This window comes from Notothenia coriiceps, unplaced genomic scaffold (assembly GCF_000735185.1).
Source record: "Notothenia coriiceps isolate Sejong01 unplaced genomic scaffold, NC01 NC01_scaffold00022019, whole genome shotgun sequence".
NCBI lineage: Eukaryota > Metazoa > Chordata > Actinopteri > Perciformes > Nototheniidae > Notothenia > Notothenia coriiceps.
In genome coordinates this window covers 877,486-897,943 of record NW_011354720.1, presented here as the reverse complement: position 1 = coordinate 897,943, position 20,458 = coordinate 877,486, and the positions used below count along the sequence as shown (strand labels likewise).

The following is a 20,458-nucleotide window of genomic DNA, read 5'->3' as shown; positions in this document are numbered from 1 at the left end:
GCTAATTGAGCTGGGAGGCCCGGCGGGGGGGGAACGGGGCCCCTTCGCGCTCCGGCTCGTCACTTCCTTTCTTGATCCGTCCACCACTGTGTCTGTAGTCCCACATCTCCAAACACTCTGTGCTGCACAATAGGAAAAATAACTTTAAAGCACCATTCATTAATGTCAGATGCATCTCGATCAATCTTAAATAGGATTTAAAAACAGAATCCATAGTTCATGTTAAATATAGCCATGCTAGTGTGTATTGATTTTTGAAGCCTATACTGTAGCACTGTTTTCTGATTGCTTAGCCTGTGTTGCTAATTGGGGGCGGATACGGTTTGGTTAACATTGCAAGATAGGGCATTTATGCTGCATTCATGTTGTGTTAGAAAACTCTGAAACTATGGTTACGGACACAGAAAACTCCTGTTGATTCCTCCTTCAAATTGGAAGCTCAAAAACAATATCAATGTGTTGTTTAAATGCTATGAGCAATACAATACAAAACCTCTTCTTCCTAGAAACTGTGTTGTATTTTATAAGCATTTTCCACATCCACTTTAAACACACCAAAGTCTGAAGAATGTCTGTGCCGGGTGAGTTTCTGTATTAGATAACCCTCAATACAATACAATAAATAAACCCTAAGCCCCCGCTCACAGGCAATTGTTTTCCGTGTAACACCTTAACAGAATTACAGCGAAATGGACAAACTGCATTGTCTGTATCACAGCAAACTAGCAGACAACAAAAGCAGAGTACCTGTTCTATTTGGGGGTATTAAGATGTTACATGCCACTGGATGGGCCCTGGGGGGCCGGTCGTAAAAGCCACAGCAAGCTGTTGAGACGGAGCCTCAGAGTTGTTTCCATCTTTTAGCTGCACTCGGGGACTGATTATGGTCAGGCTAACGGCCTTTACCTGGAAAGTCACTTTCACTTTCTCGTCCGCCATTTGTTAGTATGGCTAATGTCTCATTAAGCCTCACATCGGGGAAATGATGTGCTCTTTGGGTGAAGGTTAGGCTCTCAGCTTATCATGAGACAAAAGAGAGAGTGATTATCACAGCACAGCCTGTGTCTCTCACAACATCCTCTCTGTGTTACTGCTGCTTCATTACCCCTCTTCTATTAGCCCTCCCTCCCCCTCCCCCAAATAAAAGTTAAAACATTTGGGCTAAATGATGAATGCTTTATCACTTTTGCCTGGTGTTCTATTGGAAGCAGTGGACGGAAAGGAGGTGGGGGGTACATTTTACATTATCAAGGAGATAATTACAAAGCAATCATAAGCTGTTTCCTGTAAAGTGGTAAACAAGCCAACGGCTTGTGCGCTTTTCCCAAGAATAATTAAAAGCCGCTTTGCATTCAATGCATCAGTGTCCTTCCTCCACTCAGCGGCCACAATAAAGCCGGCTGAGTCTTTCCACAGGGGAGGGGTCCTTCACTCTGAAGTGATTTGGCATTTTCTGAACCTTTTCCGTCTTTTATCTTCTCTCAGATGTAGAAAAAACTGCTTTTACATTTTCATACTGACATAACAATTCTGAGCAGTGAAGGTTTCCAAATACAGATAAATACTTCTTGTCTTTAATTCCTGAGTAACAAGTGCATTCATTGATTGGTCTGGACTTGTGAGTGGCGTCTCGCCGGGCGGAGGTCTAGTGACATTAGATGAGAAGCCTCTCCATTTTGCGGAATTCTGCACCGTAAAAATTGCAATCCACATTTCCCCCCAAGTAACACTAAAAAATGACAAAGCACACATGTCACAGGCCAGGACTCAACAGTAAAACATAGTACAATGAGCGTGGCAAAAGACCATTTGCAAGTATATATGCTTCCATTTTGTGGATTTAGACAACTGAACACAATATGACTTCTTGTCCTGATCTGCCCTTTAAACCCCTTTGACACAGTCTATAGGTCTAAGGAGGAAAAACGACATTTCTTTGCACACTTCCTTTCCCAGGTTAAGATGCCTGCGGGCTGTGTCACATCAATGGCATGTAGTCGTTACTCCACTTCCAACAACACCAGAATCAGTCAATTATCCATGTAATCGATCAACATAACCCCACTGCCGCTCATTTAAAAGAGCCAATCAATCTGCATGGGCCTGTTCTCTATTTTCCCGCCGTGGTACAAGCGTCGGTGTGTGCGTGCATGTGTTAGGCTCCGCGGGTCGGCCCATGATGGATCTACTCGAGTGACAGCCCGTCTTCTGATTTATGGTTGTTTATCGCTGGAGTAGGACTGGAGCTGACCCCTCATCTAGGTCGCCACTTCCCATGATGCCTGTAAAGCCGCACGTTTAGTCGCATGATTGCCTTGCTGGCCGAGATGTCATATGGAGAAAAGTTCATGTAAAAAGGATGTTTACGAGCACCTGCACTTTAAATAGTTCTACTCCTTAACTCATGTTTTGGTATGAGCACTCACCTTGGTGGCTTCATTACTAAATGAAGCGCCCCTCAATTCCACAGTGCTCCATGATAAATGCTGTTGAGGCAGTCTGTGAAGTGGGGAGGGTGTTGGTGGTGTGTGTGTGTGTGTGTGTGTGGGGGGGGGGGGTAGTGGGACACCGTGTCCTCCCTACCTGATGACATGCAAGGTTTATCAAGTTGAGCAGAGACATGGTCACCTTACCCCGGGCCGCATTGTGACAGCCAGCAAGTCACTGGAGAGCACCATTGGAAATCAATAAGCCCCGGCTCTTTAATTGTTAGGGAAAAAAAGAAGCTGTTTACAGCATCACATCATCAGTCAGGACAACATGACTTTCATTTCTTTTTGCCTTTTCCTCTCCTCCTGCTTCCCCTTCTCCTCTTCCTTCCTTCCCTAACATCTCTCCTCAGTTGGATTGACTGGATTTCATTTGAGGGTCCTTGTTTCAAATGTATACAGAAAGCTTGGCTAGTTGGCTTCACTACGTACGCTGTTTGTGGGACTTTGATTAAATGTTTATCTTGTTGTGAGCTCCTATACTGTGTCTCGTACTGACGGAGGACACACACTCACTTATGTCCTCTGTTGACTTCAAGATGCAACTGAGGTGAAGGCAGGTGATTGCCATCATCATTTCCATCACAGAGCAGTGTCTTCATAATTCAAGTTCCCAACCTTTTATTGGATCATGGCTTTTTTATATTTGCTGTTTGATGTCTTACCCTAACCCCTAACCCTAACCCTAAGTTACACATTGTTGAGAGTGCTGCTGTTCCTCATGATGGGTCTGATAAGATTCACACATTTACCAAACTAAAGATTTATCTGAAAACAAAAATACATTCTAAATGACTTGCATCAATTCCAAAAGCACTTGTAGATGAACTCAATGGTGTATATTTAGTATCAAATACATAATTGATTTGAAATCATGCTCAAAGCTACCTTGTGCATTTTCGATATTGTTTCTATATTTATGTAACAATCTGTAAAGGCTATTCTGTGTATACATGTGGGGACCCCCAGTTTGTAACCACTGCCTTGTGCAAAACAACGTATTTAATTAAAGATAAATCGTTAAATCTTTCAAACTAACCAATAAGTCAAATGTGTTATTATTCACGGTTTTAGCTGATTTTTGTGGTCGCCTTTGCTTTGGAGAATCCCAAATCCAATAGTTGCTGCTTCCACCCTCATTGCATGTGTGTCTCCAAAGCGTCTCGTGTTAGTGTGTAACCCGGGGTGGGGGGCACAGACTCTGATGAGGCCTCTCTGGATAATTAGGCTGCGGGGCCACAGTTGGTCGTTTGCAGCGTTTAATAGAGGGCCGATGGCGCAGCTGTCCTTCGTCCGTCATTCATCTGCTTTGTGCCCTTTATGCCACAATTTGTGCAATAAAATGTATAAATAGCCAAAGCTAGCATAGCATTTATCGCTCTCATTAAAGTGACAGAGAATGTGGTGCATGCCGCATATTCATGTAAAGCAGCAAAGGCAGTGTTTTAATTATAAGAGATGGAGAGAAGGCTTTTGTCAGAGCAGAAGAAATTCCTGGTGTTTCTTAGAGAGGACCTTATTATGACGATGTTGTGGTACTTCTTTAAAATGCTAAGAGGCTGATCGCTGCTAATTTCCCTCTGTCCTCCCTTCTTCCTTTCCTCTCCGGCTATTCAGTGCAACAGGCTGCTTAATTATTTATACCTCTCCGTTACGGTAGGACAATCGGGAGGACAGTAACATGCATACAACAGAAGGAATCTAATATTCCCCCCCTGAGTGTTTAGTTTAGACTTTAACTCTCCAAATCCTTCACAATGGTAGCATTTCAATCCTGAACAGATGGCTTATTTAGTGTTCTACCTGATGCACCAACAGGAACATACTGTAATAATAACATAAAGAAAGCTACAGTGTATACTCACACACTCGCTCACACAAGCCCCAGGCACCAGAGCATCATCCAGCGTTCATTAGGCAGGGAGAGAGTTGTGTCGGCCCACTCTGCCCTCTTGTGAGCGTAGAAATTGTTAAATATGTTTATACTTTCTTGTCTGCTGGATCCTTTTTGGATTTCATTTCTTTCTGTCTTCTCCAGGCTGTCTTTTTACATTCCACCTGCGTGTTAACTTTCCCATGTTTGCTCACTTGCTGCACACACATGCACGAATAAATTGATCATGCAGTTATTGGTCTTCGTGTTGTTAAACCGCTCCCCTTGGACCCTCTCTGGATGTTTAGTTCCATCATTGTGTCTGAGACTAGCCTCCTTTTTTTTTTTTTCTGCAGTCCTCCCGAGGGAGAGTGGATAGCACAAGTGAGCGGATCACTTCTGATTAGTGGTGGTTCTTTTAAAAAGACGCCTGTGGTGTTTTTCTGCAGAAACAAACAGTGGTGTGGTCTCCCCAGGGAAGACCGGCGTATCCCGAGCACAGAACAGCCCCCAAGAGAAGCTGCTTTATCTCCCAAGTGCTGTTAACTTTGGGCTTTAAACTGTGTGCTTTTTCCCGACTCCTTGTTTTTCACATCACAGGAACATGATGATATTGCACAGGATGGCGACACAGCTGATTAAAAACAAAAAAAAACTGGTTTGGATTTCGCTTCATCTCGTCTTGAGGATGGCTTTTTTATTTTATTTTTCGTAACAGCCTCACAACATACACTCACTGTCATTCAATTATCATTGCAACAGTAAAGTGTTTGATAAGCATATTTGTGTGCAGCCAATGCTCGTTTTGCACAAATTCTGGCAAAACACAGTTTGGAAGAAATTTGAATCATATGGCATTTAGTGTGAGAAGAGACAGAGTGTAGGTAAATAGCAGGGGGTTTTGGGGGTGCAGCAGAAGCAGGCAACTGATTTGTCTCCGATCTGTCGGGAGGATTTACGGCACAAGTGTGTTGAGCCATCCATCAATTGTGGCGCACTCCAAGGACAACTTTGTCTCTTTATGCAATTTGTAAGGCTGTCCAGTCAAATTGATTCCTAACCAGGAGCCGTCCAGAGTAACCCCCCCTCCCCCACACACACCTGAACAGAACACCCCCCCTCCTATGTTTTCTGTAAAGCAGACAATAAATGATAGGAGTCTTAACTGTCAAAGGCCAAAATCCAGCCGCCGAACAAAGTGAAAAACTAGATTAGAAGTGATTCAGACAGAGATTGATTAAATGGAAGCACGGAGGATTGATCCTGCCGAGTCCCTGTGTCAGTTATGATTGTTTTATTCTCAGCTCTTCATGGATTATATCTCCACACCAAAAGCTAATTATTTACAATTTATTTTACAACCAAACATGGACAGCCCAAATGTGGTCCAAGCATTGATCATTTTGTGGAATTGGTTTCTTGCAAGATTTGTTATTCGTCATTTTTCATCTGACACTGACTTTGATATCAACCTTCCCTTATGAACTGTTATAACTTTGATCTTCATTTTCATCTTGACGCACCAAGGGGTTTAATCTTTTAATTTGTACAATCATTTGGTTTATTGACATTAATGACATTTGTAGCATGGTCATTTCCTATTAGCATTAAACCTCAACATGTACAATACATTGGTAGGTAACGTTTATTGATTCGTCTAATCGTAATGAAGTCAACTTAGAAGAACGTTCGTGGCAAGTGGTGTACTTTCCTTGAAACAAACATTAATTTAAGTTAATTTAAAACTTGCATCTCTCATCTCGGATTATTGCCTGAAACCTTTTCACGCACAAGGTATAGAGTGAATTGGTGCATGACCATAACATAGTAAGACTAAAGAAAATATGTAATAAATTAAAATGAATAAATATTTCAAAAGTCAAGAAACCTCAATTCAGATGAAAAATGCAATGAGAGTATGGAAAATATGTGCAAAACAGACATTTAGAAGAAACATACAATAGAATTATAAAAATATCAATCGATACATTTATAAAAAGTTAAGTTGATCAGAGTTCAAAATGGAGGTGGTGCATTAATGAATATAGAAAGATGCACGAGTAACGTGCAGTGTCTATATTCAACGCATTACAACTTCATTTGATCTGAATCAACTTGTACCGCCTTTTAAAATAAATGGCCCAAGATCGGTGCAGAAGGAAACCCCATCCCATCGCTTCCTGCTGAGCACGCAGTCACTCTCCTTAACGTCGCCTCGCTGTGATCCGGACGTTTAGCGGACAATCGGAGAGCGATTACAGAAACAGGCTGTACACGTGAATAATTGATGCCGGATATCGTGCTCAGCTTTTCTGAATTCATAATGATGCCCCCCCTTATCCTTTACCCCAACACATACACACATACACACACACACACACACACACACACACATACACATACACATACACATACACATACACATACACACACCCCCACCCCCAAAATAATCGATTCCTACACAAACACCTACGATGAACCGCTGTGAGTCACTTGCCTGTGTGCGGTGATCACATTAATGCGGAAAAGATACAAAAACCCAACGTTAATGGCGTATGATGAATGGCATTGCCGGGTAAATGTCTTTGCTTTGCTTTTAATATGCTCTTTAAGATTTCAGATTAACATCCCCTCATTTTTCTGCCGTTAAAATCAAATTCAAAGAAACATTTTTCCCTTCCATTCCGCTGACTGAAATGACGAGAAACATAAATATAGAAACAAATTGAGTCAAAGATTATCTAATGGAGCGTGCGTCAGAGCAGTTTGTCACAAGCTTTATATAAGAGCATCGCTCAATGGCCACCGTTCTTTTAACTACTGAACCTGCTTTATTCAGCACACGAGTCTAAACACGTTATCATTCAATTATGACACGAGTAAGCCTTGACAACTGGCATAATGCACACATCCATGTTCATAATGTGTGGCTAAACAACTGCCCGAAAAAAAACATGCATGTGACCGCTGACAAATGGCCCCTCTATATGTTATCCTTTTTAATGTGTGATAAGAAACATGAAGAAGGCGGAGCTCCAAAATTAACAACAATAGTTTTCTTTTGTACTTAAAAAATCCATTGTATTCCTGACTGCCATAGATGTGAAACATCTGTCAATCTTGTCGTGCTATGCTACCCTGTGGGCCCAAGCCACATCCTAAACATTTTCATTTACAGTGGTAAATATCAACTGAAAATGGGACATTAAGATATAATTTGTAACAGATACCATGTAAGTGATCTGATAAAAAATGGTTGTGTCTGTCGTAAAAGTGTACAGATAAGAAAAAGGGTAAATAATATCACTGCTGCAGCTCGCCGGTTGATGGGGAAAGTACACGTAGTTTCTATATTTACACATATTAATCCTCTTTAGCTTAAAGCAGAGGTGGGAGAAGTACTTAAAATCATGTACATGAGTGAAAGAACCAGAGTGTAGGAATAATCTGTTACAGTAAAAGTCCTGCATTCAAAATGTTATTCAAGTAAAAGTACAAAAGTATAAGCATCAAAATATACTTTAAGTACTTATTATGCTGATTGGTCCATTTCAGAATAATATACATTAGGTTTGGATTATAATGATTGATCATTAAAGTGTTCTCAAAGCTGGTAAAGGGGCAGCTAGCTTGAATGACTTTGTATACTGCAGGGTAGCTTGTGAATTTACTCCAGGTGGAACTAAAGTCTGATTTAAGAGTTCCACATCCTTAATCCAAATTTGCAAAGTCATTTAAGGTTTTAAATAAATGTAGTGGAGTAAAGGTACACGATTTACCTCTGAATTGCAGTGGAGTAGAAGTACAAAGTAGCATAACATGGAAATACTCAAGTAAAGTACAAGTCTCATCAAAATCATACTTGAGTAAATGTACTTAGTTACTTCTCACCTCTGGCTAAAAGTCATATTCTTCTATAGTTACAGCTACAGACTGAGTTGCCAGCTGATCACTTGTTTGAGGGGGGGGGGTAGTTTGTTTTGTGCCCCATATACATTTTAATATATAATCAATATAATCCCTTAACTCAACACTATTGACACTGATCAAATAAGTTGATTTAAGTGTTTTTTGTGTAAGTGGACTTACACCATCCTGCTCAGCTGCATTGCTTTCATCACGCTTGTTGATTTTCTTCAAGTAGCTGGAAGTAAGCCATAAGCCAGGCCCATGAAGATCATTATGTCCGGGGTATGAGAAATACACCTGACTGCAGTAATAGTTTTAAAAACAGATTGAGTTTATAGAGAGCGTGTGTTAAACCTGTTGTGCTCAACTGTGTTTAAACACCCTAGACATATTGCTCATGATGTTTTAGTGTAATTGGCCTCTATGGGCAGTTTCCATTACTGCCTGTGCAACCTTTGACCTCCTCTGGTACCAACGAGGTCTAAACTCTGTGCGGGGCCCGGGGAGTTCACAGGGAGCAAATGAACAACTCATAAACCCAGCTGTGCTCACATTTCAATTCCCTGCACCCCCCTACTGCTGGGAAATGTCCAAAAACAACAGATTCTTATCAAGAAATGCTCCACCCAGACATTTGAGAGCAGAGATGCAATTCTACCCAATCCCTGTTTCAAGACATAGACTTTATTTCTTTCAGAATCTTAGAAAAGAGAGTCAGTCCTTCAGCTCCGTCTCTCGCTGCTTATTTGTCATTCTGCTCACCTGTGTGTTTGCCACCCAGACATTGTGCTGCTATTGATTGACAAAGCCCCGGTCAGTGTGTGCCCGCCAGGTTATCAGTGACATCACTCCTCAGAAAAGCAGCGTTTGCCTCTTATCGATAGTTTTGGGGAGTGCATTAAGAGTAGCTGCTCAGCCTGATTTATTGAGACGCGCCAGCACCCAAAGGGCACCGGGTAACAATCCAGTCGCACTTCCTCTCCCGGCAAACACTGTTTATTTACTCACTCTCAGGGAGGCGATGAAGGCGGCGCTGACATACAAACAATCTTATGACGATGCCTTCAAGTCAAGACTGGATTTCTTCCTTCCTGCGGAATGTCTCAGTCAGTTGTCAGTCCCTCTTCCCCAGCCATGGGCCCTGTTGACACAAGGATCCGTCACTCCTCACACGAGGGAGAGCGGGACACGTTGGCGGCCATTACTATTCATGAGGCGGTGTGATCCACTCTGTCACCCGTTGTCAGCGAGAGGTGTCTGTCTGCACCGGCGCGCCCCTTACTCTCTTTATCAGCCAGGGGTGGCTAATGAGAAGCACCGGGTTAATACCAGCACCAGAACAGCCATGGCTTTTAAACCTCTTAATTCATTTAGACACTGCTAATTGAAACCCATGTGAACTACACTCTGGACACACCATCCATTTTCCTGCAAGCCATCACCGAAAGGGAAATGTGATTTAATTCTCATTCTTGAAAACTGACGGCAGGATTAACTCACCTTGAACCGGATCATCTTTTTATTTTCTGAGCAATTGCCAGCCCTGCACATGAGCATAGCCATTAAGTCATGTCGGGGAAATGTCGGAAGACAACCACAAGCTAATGTTCTTAGAAGCAGCGGTGACAGGCGACACCAAAAATAACCAGCTTTGAATAGTCCAAACATCTTAGTCCTATTACAGCGAGCGAAAAACAGCAGCCATGAGTGACTAACACAAGACAACCGCCTGGATGTGTCCAAGTGTAAATTAAAAACTCCCCCCGCAGTTGTCAGACATGACTTAGTTATCATGCACTTGAGTGTTTAATCAGCATGCAGTGAACACTGTGGGCTTGTTGACTAAAACCAGGAGTTCTTCCTCTCCTCTTCCAGCCCTCATGCATATGTATCCTGGCAGCTTTTGTCAATGCTGCTGGAAATTAATATTGACAACAGTGAGAGGGCGTTCTCTACACGGCCAACTCGGTGCATCTGGCACACTGACGCCTTTCTATCTTCCGTGGGATATCTGAGCTCAACTCCTTTTTCCCCCTCTGTCTTTACTGCCAACTTTGATGCATCGTTATGCTGCGCTGAAGGGCCGTGGCCTAATGACTGGAGATCATTCCACCTACCTAAGATGCAGCTGTAAATATTCAAATGAGCCATCATCAGTCGAATTTGTGAGAGATAACGGGGCCATCTTTTACCTGCCCCTTCTTGTGTGCGACAGCAGGATATATTTAGTTGACTGCATCATCGTCCCCGAAAGCGCTTGATTTGCCGGCATACATTTCCGCAGACACACATCCTTCCCCGCTCCCGCCGAGGCAAATGCTTATTCATTTCCCCGTTTGTCATTTCAATAGTTATTTTATGGTGGTGCTGTATTAATTGAACTGCCTCTACTGCACAACAATTCAAGGCCCAGTGAATCTATTACAAAGGGAGTGTGCCGGAAACATCGCTGAACGGGCTCACAAATCAGCCTAAGCTGAGAGGGGAACCTCACAATAATGTAACACAATCGCACTAATCTTTCATTTACAATGTGCTCCTTCCTCAGCCATGCACGGAAAATGTCTTAAAAGCCCGAAGAGGCTGCTGAGGAAAAACCCAGATTGGTTGTAAGGGAGTTCCAGGAGATCACTGTGTGTGGGGTAGTTGTTGGGCTTCATGGGAACAAATAACACTCTGTATGTTAAAGGAAATTACCTCAGAGATTTCGCTGCTCATCATCTGAACTGTCACAGGGAGGTTTGTGCAGGAATGTTTGAAACGTAATGTCTTACATTCATCATAGGTGAAGGGTCTCAGGAAGTGATCAGCTGCATATTGTGGTGTGCATGAGTTGTATTAGCTTTCTCTTACATGTAACCACAGTGCTAAGAAGGTTTTAAACTTGATTTCAAAGCTTTGGTGAGATTACAATGACTGCATTTACATGATTTAAGGGTGAACCAAATCGTGTTTGTTTGTTTAGGATTGCATGTATTAAAAGATACAGAAATAGATGCTGTGCCTGCTGAAAAGCTACTAATAGGAACATTAGTACATAAATAACACCACAACCAAATAAGATGAGACTTTATTTATCCCAAAGGAAATTCTACAACATAAACAGAACAGTCAAAAGAGAAATGAGTAGCAGAACAATAAGCCAAAACACTCATTTGGTAACAAGAGAAATACAAAGTTTGGGCGTACAAAAGAATAAAAGTAAAATGAAGTTGACTGGAGATACAGACAGGCCTGGGAGTTTATTATTCGGGGAATTTTCACTATATTTTACATTGCCTTTTTTTGGGGGCCACAGGTGTTAAGACACTGAAACAAACGTGAAGCAGACTGCGGAGCGGGGGATAATTCGAGTGTAGCGTACAATCATTTGATGTTTTTCTATAGCTTTTAAACCGCAACATCGAACTGTAACTCTACCTTTTCTTCTCGAAAGACAAAAGCAACAAACACGTATAGCTTCGACCAAATCGGTGTTCAAATGCTGCTCAACAGGTTAATGACGATGTTATGTTGGTTGTAGGCGAACCATTTTTCTTTAATTTATTTTAAAGCTATGGAACAGAGGAGATGGAAGGGGAGCTAAAAAAACACAAGATTGTTTATTGCTTCACCGCGTCATTGGAGCGCTGATGGAAGTCAAGGCTCCACTCCGGTTAGTAGGGTGTGACATAAGGACAACTGCCTGTTGCCTGTTAGCTTCATGTCATGTTGCCTTTTTTGCTTTCATTTTGAACGTATGGTAAGACTTAAAGCACTGATTCAAGCTTTTACTCTGCAAAACTATTGTGATCATATCCCTAATTACTGATGTTAAACCTTTGAGACACTTCCACTAAACAAAACATTAGAATAACACTAATTCATCTTCACTATGGATTGTACTGTAGCTTAACACTGTTTTGATTTCTCATTTTCTTAATAAAGATAGTCAGCGGAAAAAAAAGCCTCTTGCTCGCTTTTTCTCTTTAATTCATCTGTTATCTCCTGAAAGACTTAATAGTACTTCTGTGACTCAGCGTCCCGTTCTCTAAAACAAACAACAAGCTGCAGAGCTGATGGGGACATCCAATTTAACTGCCATCTTAATGGAATCTATAATAAGCACAGGGGCACAATAATGGCCAAGCCCTGCATCTTCTGATAACACAGCAGGCATCAAAACTCCTGCGATCACAAAACAAGTCCAGCTTTCCCCCCCCCCTCAGAGGAGCAGAGAACAAAGTGTCCAGATGTCATTGTCAAGTTGCTGCTGAAGTATTCCCTGTGGGCTCCTCGTGGCCGTATAGAAATAATCTGCAGCATGCAGCGCAGGGGCCCCTCTGCATTTCCTGGAAAAACCTCCCCGGACTTTAATTTCACGGGCACCTGTTCCCTCATGTGCTCATGGGCGGAGGAGTCAAATCACAAGACTTTGTTAGAAGCACTGGGGCCAAAGAGAGAGACCGCTGACGGCTTTCAAAAAGACGATGTTTGTCTTTCTCACTGTGTTAGTTTGACGGACAGGCATGACCACGAAAGTGATGAAGCCACCAAGAGGGCTCCGCTCTGGGAGCTGCAAGGGCCACAGATGTCTTGATGAGGTTGAACTGTGCTGTAGAGAAAGAGTGCGGGTACACCAGCTTGGAGGTCAAAGGTGGAAACGAGCTAAATAAGTACATGAAGTTTCTCTGACAGACTGGGCCGGAGCAGTGAAGCCCGATGAGATGAAATGATAGCGACTTTGGCTCCTTAACAGATATTCAAATGAGATTACATGAACGCCAGAGAAATGACAAATGGACACAAATGTGCTTTCATTTGTTTACTCTTGTGCGATTGTGTTAGGCGGCACNCATTCTCTGCTGCTGTTCAACTTAATAAAAATTACTTTGTAATAAAACTAGGGATGTCCCGATCACCCTTTTTTGCTCCCGATCCGATTCCGATCATTTGATTTTGACAATTTGCCGATACCGATTTTTCCCGATCCGATCTTTATGTAATGCATTAAGAGAGAAAAAAAAGAAAAAAAGCATTCAAGTTGTCCCTTAAGGTTATTTTTTTATTTAAATTGGATATTCTATCCAACATGCAAATGATCGGAATCGGATCGGGAGCAAAAAAGGGTGATCGGGACATCCCTAGTTTTATTACAAAGTAATTTTTATTAAGTTGAACAGCAGCAGAGAATGTGAGCAGAGTGCCTCTCTTAGTATTTCCATGACAAGAAAAACAATACATTATGCCCACATTAAAAATTACAGTATAAATTATATTTTCAAAAGCTTCCCAGCAAGCCTAGAAGCTGTGACTTAGTATGGAGGAATGTACATGCTTTAAACCGAAATGGTTGATGACTAAAATCCTGATTACATACAGTCCATTTCTGGTAGTGCCAAACCTGCAGAAATACTGACACAAGGTGGCCTTCAAAGCACATAGTTCATCAATCATCATGAACACGAATAAGTGAGACCAAAAATAGAGAATCAGTTGTTGATGAAAGAAAAGTTCATGTTTGATGTCCAGATGCTGAGGATGCTGGGCAGCTCATGCAGCTCCTCAGTACTGAGTGTACTCCTTGGATGAGGCTTTGGCAATGAGACGCTCCAACTGTCTCTTAGCTTCACACTGGGGGAAGTTACTCATCTCATAGTACTGCGGGGCGATTTTCACCAGCCTGGGACAGAAAGCAAGAAAACATCAGTCACAGAAATGTACAGTGCTAACTCGTGGGAGAAAGCTGTTCCTACATATTCACTGCGCCAACATATTAAATACTTCATTGTACATAGTTACGGAGGGGGATGTAGAACACAGGTAGTAATATTTATATTAATACAGAGTGAACGCTAATTTCACACAGGGAGTGCTGCATACAAGCTATCCAGTGAAGTAAATATAAAAATATCTATTGGACAAACTACAAAAATGTAAATAAAATGTTTTCTTTTCCCTAAGGTAAAAACAAATACACTGATTTAAAGCATACCATAAGTCATGATTGCTTGTCTTTTTTTTCATTATACTGTATTTACAAGAACGCATTTGTATTTCAAACTAAGTACATGTATGGACAAATTGAGATAAGTAAAAAGTAATACAAAATATAAAGCATATATAATATTTATACATATCTTATTATATCTTCTATAATTTAATTTTAAAAAAAAAAGTTAAATGGTGTAATTCCTACAAAACATAAATATTCCAACTACCTCCATCTTTTGTAAGTTAATGTAACATTATTTAACAAACATTAAACGTAACATTCCTTTCTGATAAGGATCTTCATATATTAAACCCACCACTCTGGTTTGACGTCGGTGCACGTGCGGATGTAGTTCTTGGAGGTGAGCACGAACTCGTTGTAGAGCACCCACTCCGGCTTGTGGTCCAGCACGGTGGACGGGTGCAGCTGCACCACCTGGTTGTCCTTCACCGTCAGGTAGTGTCCGGTGCGCTCCAGGTGAGCCACCTGTTCTCAGCACAGAGAGGAGGGGTCAGCGGCCAACACAGACACACACAGATGATCTTTATCGCTGGCTGTTACTCAACCACACACATGCATTAAAATCTGCAGAGCTCTGGAGAACAACTTGTGAGCGAGTTTCCTCAGTTTGCAAAGGCTGTTGTGATTAACCAAAGCAATCAGTCTCAATAAAGACCTTTCCCAACAAAGACATGATCTCCCGAATGCTGCGAGAGCTCCAACATGAGCCGCAAATTTGTCTCCACGATAAAGGTTAATGTTGACAAATATTTAAATATTAACGCCATAATTCAGCTTGTTTCAGGTAGCCCTGGAAATGGCTCATTGCAAATGCCATTTGTTTCCTTGAGCGAGGAGCAAATTGACGTGATTTTCTTGTATGTGTTCAAAACAAAGCAGCAGTGTGTATGCTTGTGCGTGTAAATGTGTGTGTGTGTGTGGCAGTCATTATCTCGCCTGCATTTTGAGTAGTGTGTTTTTTTCACATGAACAGCTCTCTGTCAAATTAGCAAACAAAGAAGAAAGGAGACTGAATAGCTAAGGTTATAAAGTTGCAAACATAGGACTAAAGAATCAAATAAACTCAAAATATTAAGCCTGGACTGCTTACATTTTTGGGGTATTTATTTATTTTTTTTTAACTTGTAATGTTTCTCTATAGCACATACATTCTCTCCAGCTCTAGATGTATTAGTAACATATGTTCTCTAGTGGCTGGGTCCCTTTTCTAAAGCATCCTCCATGTTTGTCACATGGCTAAAATATGTCTTATCATTGTTCTTGTATTTTTAAATGAAAGGCGACGCTCTCCCAGAAGCCCCTGCTGCGTCTGACCTGCATGAAGAAGCCGGTGATGAGTGCGCGGCGGATGTTGGTGTAGTAGTCTCTGTGGGTGAACTCGGTGCTGCGCCGCGGCAGGCTGAAGCGGTCCATGATCCGCGCTAGCTGCTGCCGCACGTTGTCCGCCGACATCAGCGAGCGGTAGTTCACGAAGTTCTCGTAGCACCACTGGTTGGAGTCGCTGTCTGAGAGACACGGGGGATTAAAAGAGAGATAATGTTAATATTCAAATGTTTAATGAAACTGGACCAAAAGGCTTTTTTTCATTTTTAACATTCAAAGTTTTCAATTGAAATGTTCAAATGAATGAAAGGAAAATAATGAAACAGACTTTTAGTTAATATTTAAAATATATATATAGTATTTAGTTATAGTAAATTGTGTTGTGATCTGTATATGTGCTTGTATTTTTTATTTTATTTTTGTTATTGAATTTTAATTTTAGCCCATGTACATGACTTCATTCAATTCTTACCCTGAGACTTTAAATAATTTTTTTCTTTGTTATCATACGCTTTGAAACTTATTTATCATAAAGCTAAGATTTGGGGTCTTTGACCAAAACATATGAACTCTCCTTCTGCTTCATCTAACTTAGTTGTATTGTACCTTGACTGTATTCTATCAATATTAAATTAGCAAAAAATAAATAAAAATGAAGCTTTAAATTGTCTTCTAAACAAAATCCTAAAATTTGAATAATGTGATTTATTGGCCACCTATGGAATCTTATTCTACAAAAATTATAATACTATTTGTGTAGTATAATATGTATCTACTGTGCACAACGCCTTTAAATACAATCATTAAACATTTAAAATTGTCATTAAAATCTGAAAGTCAACATGACGCTCCAAAGATTCATCTGTTGGTTTCAGCTCTATAGACCCAGTGTGCAGGAGAGGCCACTCACTCTGTTTGAAGGCGTGGTACACGTTGAGCTGCGTCATGTGGTCTCCGTCGATGTGGGCGAAGCGCATCTTGGACTCGTCGGCCATCTTTCTAGCCTCCGTGGGTCGGACGAAGCACTGTGGGACTAAACAAGGTTGGTACAGGCCCCAACACAGCCGCCCGGAGGGATAAGTTAAGCTGATCCCACAGAGAGGAACACGGCCTCGGCTACAGAGGCAGAGACTGCACTGAGAAGAGTGGAGAGGAGCAGGGGGGGGCAAACAGGAGGGAAGGGTGGGGGTCTCCGCCCTCATGCACTGCACTGAAATACACTTTAAACATGGGATAATATGCAAAAGGCTTTAAAATAAGTACTTTTATTATCCCAAATGTTTCAGAGAAATGTTTAATTGTAATCCTCTGGTCTCCTGTGATGGCGTTGGATCCCCTTCAACTTTAGCGTTGTCGTCATAAATTGACTTTTTATTGAGTTTCAAACCACATTTTTACCATACATCTTTTTTTATGACATCTGGATACAAGTTGCCAGAGAAAAATGTAAGCTGATCAGAAAAACACAGATTTCTACCATCTAACTGCTTTATTCACTGCACAGGAGAAGACAGTGAATACCTCCTTAAGCCACACTTAAAGTTGATTTATTTATTCTTTTTTATACTCAACTGTGTTTATATATTTCTATTTTCCGCTCCATATTGTCTTGTTTTTTTACAAACATTGTTACTTTTAATCTTTGCCAGTTAAGTTTGCTAGCATTGTTTCACATCGCAGCACCACTGTCAATCCACCGCTTATCAATGGAGGTTCAAAGTAAACAGCATTACCATCTTATAGATCACATTACATTAAGGAAGTAAATAAATGAGAGGTGAGTTCATCCAGAGGACTGCGGGCTCCCCTGTGTGAACTCGCTCCGCATTGCTTAATGTCAACCCTGCTCCACTGTGTCTTTAACGGGTGAACCTGTTTTTATTGAGCCTCGTGGTTGGCTGCTGTGGCGGCAACATTCTCAGGTGTACTTTGGCGGCTCGCTTCTAATGAACTCAGCACAAAAAGCTGCCGTCACGAAACACCCGCTTTAAGTGCACACCACGTCCAAAAACAGCTAGTTAAATCCATTTCCCCGCTCTCAAAGACCCTCGCACTCCCTTCAAAGGCGTCAAGATTCATCTCAATGAGCAGCATTCTGCTTTGGCAAGCCTAAAGTGCAATTACTGCGGCAGCATGCTCCAGCTACACCTATACATTTTGTACGGACATGTATTTCCACCTTCTTCACAAGTAAAAGCTGACACCACTTTCCCCTGCTTGCCTCTTAGTTAAGTTCAGATTTAACTTTCTCACTTCTGGGGTCTAATATTTGAACATCCATTGTTTACACAGGTTACAGTGACAGTAAACAACTTGTCGTCTGCAAAACAAGTGACTATTGCCATCGTTGTAAGTAACACGATTCATTACATCTTAGTTAACGATGGTAAAAAAAAAAAGTTCTCAAGGTATTATGTCGTTTTGGAGCTTGTTTAGCTTCCTGCTCTTAACTTCCTTTTCTGTTACATAAGTTGAATTATCTAGATGTGCTGTGTATATTTCCTGTGCGCTCATTGGTCCGTGAGCACTGAGCGTTACCTGACAACATGGCGGTGATGGAGAGGATCTCGTTGGAGCAGTTGTATTCACAGCTGGCGATCACCATCTTGGCCAACTGGGGGTCCAGGGGGAACTCGGCCATCATGGAGCCCAGCTCTGTCAGGTCACCGTCGTCATTCAGCGCCGCCAGGTAGTTCAGCAGCTCCAGGGCGCGCATCAGGGTCTCTGGAGCTGAGGGGAGGCAGGATGGGGGGGGGGGTGGATGGGCCGGTAAATAATGCTCGAGGCAAAACACACACACACACACACGACAGCCGCAGAACGATTTCCAAAATGTCTTCATCACAGCAGAAGTCGAGAAGAACAATTTGGAGCAAACACAAGGATGTCACGAGTGATTAATGCTCATGATTCACTGAATGTCTTTGAGTTAGATAAAACCAGACGTCTCAAGAAGTCACCTTGGGTTTATTATAATAGACAATTAGAAAGTGTTAATAGAAGTTGCAGCACTATTTAGGTGTTTGCATCTCATTAGTCTAACTTAATACAACACTTGTGCACTGGCATTAAACGTTAAACCAAAACAAGTCTGCAGCACTTAGTTAAGCATTTATGTTCGAACGTGGCTGATAGAAGCTTTTATAAATAATAAAGAATCTGAAGAAACTACTTTTTCTTTTTTAACAGTGACATGAGTACTCTATGGAAAAGAGAGTTTGAGATGTGAACATTTTCACATTCAAGCGACTAAGTGTTGCAACGTCATTTTCCAAATGGTGGGACCCATTTCAGGGCAAAAACAAAAAATGTAATAATTGCCATTTATTAGATTTTAGCGGAGGAATATACAGGGACATTTCTGATCAGCTGGTATGATATCAACTTATTTAATGAGAAGAACTGTAACCGGAGCAAAAACATTGATTTAAGAAAACTAGTTATATCTTCTATTGCGTAGTCCTACTTGTTCATTTTATTAAGAAAAGTGTCAATACTGATTTATAGAGTTTCATATTTATTGACTATAGTTGCCTTGCCTATAGTTGTTTAGGATTAGGATAGGACACTGTATATACACTTTTTTATATTTTTAAAGTTATATACTTCTATATTCCAGTGCACTCGCTCCTTTTGCACTTCTGGTCAGATGCTAACTGCATTTTGTTGTCTCAGTACTTTTACTCTGTGCAATGACAATAATGTTGAATTAAGCCCAAAGTTAAAAAGCTGATATGCTCAGCACCGGCTCCCCTCGGACCTTTAACAGAAGACAGATGTGTGTTAAGGAAGACAGACCTTCAAACAAAAGGAGCGTAAAGCTAATCAACATGAGAAGCTGCCTGTGTGTGACCACTGTTACGCTAGACAGCAACTTAGCGCAGAAGTAATCATGGCAGAGCTCATTTTTCATCCTCCGCTCAGGCAATCCTAAACAACTAATGCAATTACAGGGGAACTTTCTACTTAATGCTTCAACACAAAAGGCTTCCACCGTTTGGTTAAAATATTTTTCCTCCAGATGCAATTATTGACCTTTGGCTGCCGAGAGCTGGAGCCTAATGACCAGTTGCATGTTAACTGAAAATTTGCTTCAAGCTGCGACTGCGCTGCTCGTTCACTTTCATTCTTCTCAAGTGCACCCCCAAAAAAAAAATTCAATTTCAAACAGTAGGGAGGCATTTTTTTTTATGATTAACAAATATTGATTCGGGGCATCAAATCTACTTTTTTTACACAATTGAGTGCCGGCCAATTTACTTACCACACCAAGCGCTTGTGCGGGGCTGTGCAAAAGGGAAAAATCTGATTTCCAAGTACTGCTAGCATGATGAACCGGTGTGGAAACTCAATATACACAAAGCGGCTCATCAGAAAGTAAGTATCGACTGCCTGGAAACACGAGAATCCGATATATTAACCAAGGGCCAAATCAATGAGACGAAAGGCTAAAGGTACATTAAACCACAGAGGCTGCGAGGAGGTACTTCTTTGGAAATGTCACGAGGCAAATGAATCCCACCCAGCCCAAGTCCTTGTGTAAATCACTACTGATTTATTTTGGATTTCCATTTGGTTGGCTGGCTCCTGAGGTTAGTAAGCGAGGAGCGGGGTGAGCAAAGAGAGAATTGACCTATGTGTTCGAGCTTTCCAAAAAGAGTCAAATTGAATGTTACTGTTTAGCTCACGGACAAGCTGAAGTGGAAAACGGTTTGTGGATGATCATCAAGGAGACATCAAAATCATCTGAAGGCAGGTTTTGGGTATTTTTGACTGGGACGATTACAAACATGTCCACTTATCCACACTTTAACAGGGTATATGCAGGAATCCTCAAGTCACATGTAATACCTTTTAAGACCTTTTTCA

At 41.4% G+C, this 20,458-nt stretch overlaps 2 protein-coding genes across 3 annotated transcripts in view; one reads left to right on the top strand and one right to left on the bottom strand.

Moving 5' to 3' along the window:
- The window catches only part of etf1b (eukaryotic translation termination factor 1b), a 663,186-nt gene that overhangs the window by 321,616 nt on the left and 321,112 nt on the right, over positions 1-20,458 (top strand). The window lies entirely within an intron of this gene.
- On the bottom strand, positions 13,408-18,217 carry LOC104953596 (putative pre-mRNA-splicing factor ATP-dependent RNA helicase DHX15). The gene is made up of 5 exons (XM_010780550.1): positions 18,128-18,217; positions 16,500-16,614; positions 15,581-15,771; positions 14,562-14,731; positions 13,408-13,933 (listed from the first exon to the last, which is right to left on the bottom strand). Exons 2-5 carry the CDS (start codon positions 16,582-16,584, stop codon positions 13,816-13,818), a joined length of 564 nt encoding a protein of 187 aa, XP_010778852.1. The 5' UTR covers positions 16,585-16,614; positions 18,128-18,217; the 3' UTR covers positions 13,408-13,815.

Excerpts from the sequence above, each read along its gene's own strand:
- LOC104953596 (XM_010780550.1), bottom strand. The coding sequence starts at position 16,584 with ATGGCCGACGAGTCCAAGATGCGCTTCGCCCACATCGACGGAGACCAC. Across the intron at positions 15,772-16,499 it reads GTACCACGCCTTCAAACAGA|ACAGCGACTCCAACCAGTGG; the intron begins GTGAGTGGCCTC and ends CGTGTCTCTCAG. Across the intron at positions 13,934-14,561 it reads ACCGACGTCAAACCAGAGTG|GCTGGTGAAAATCGCCCCGC; the intron begins GTGGGTTTAATA and ends TTTCTGTCCCAG.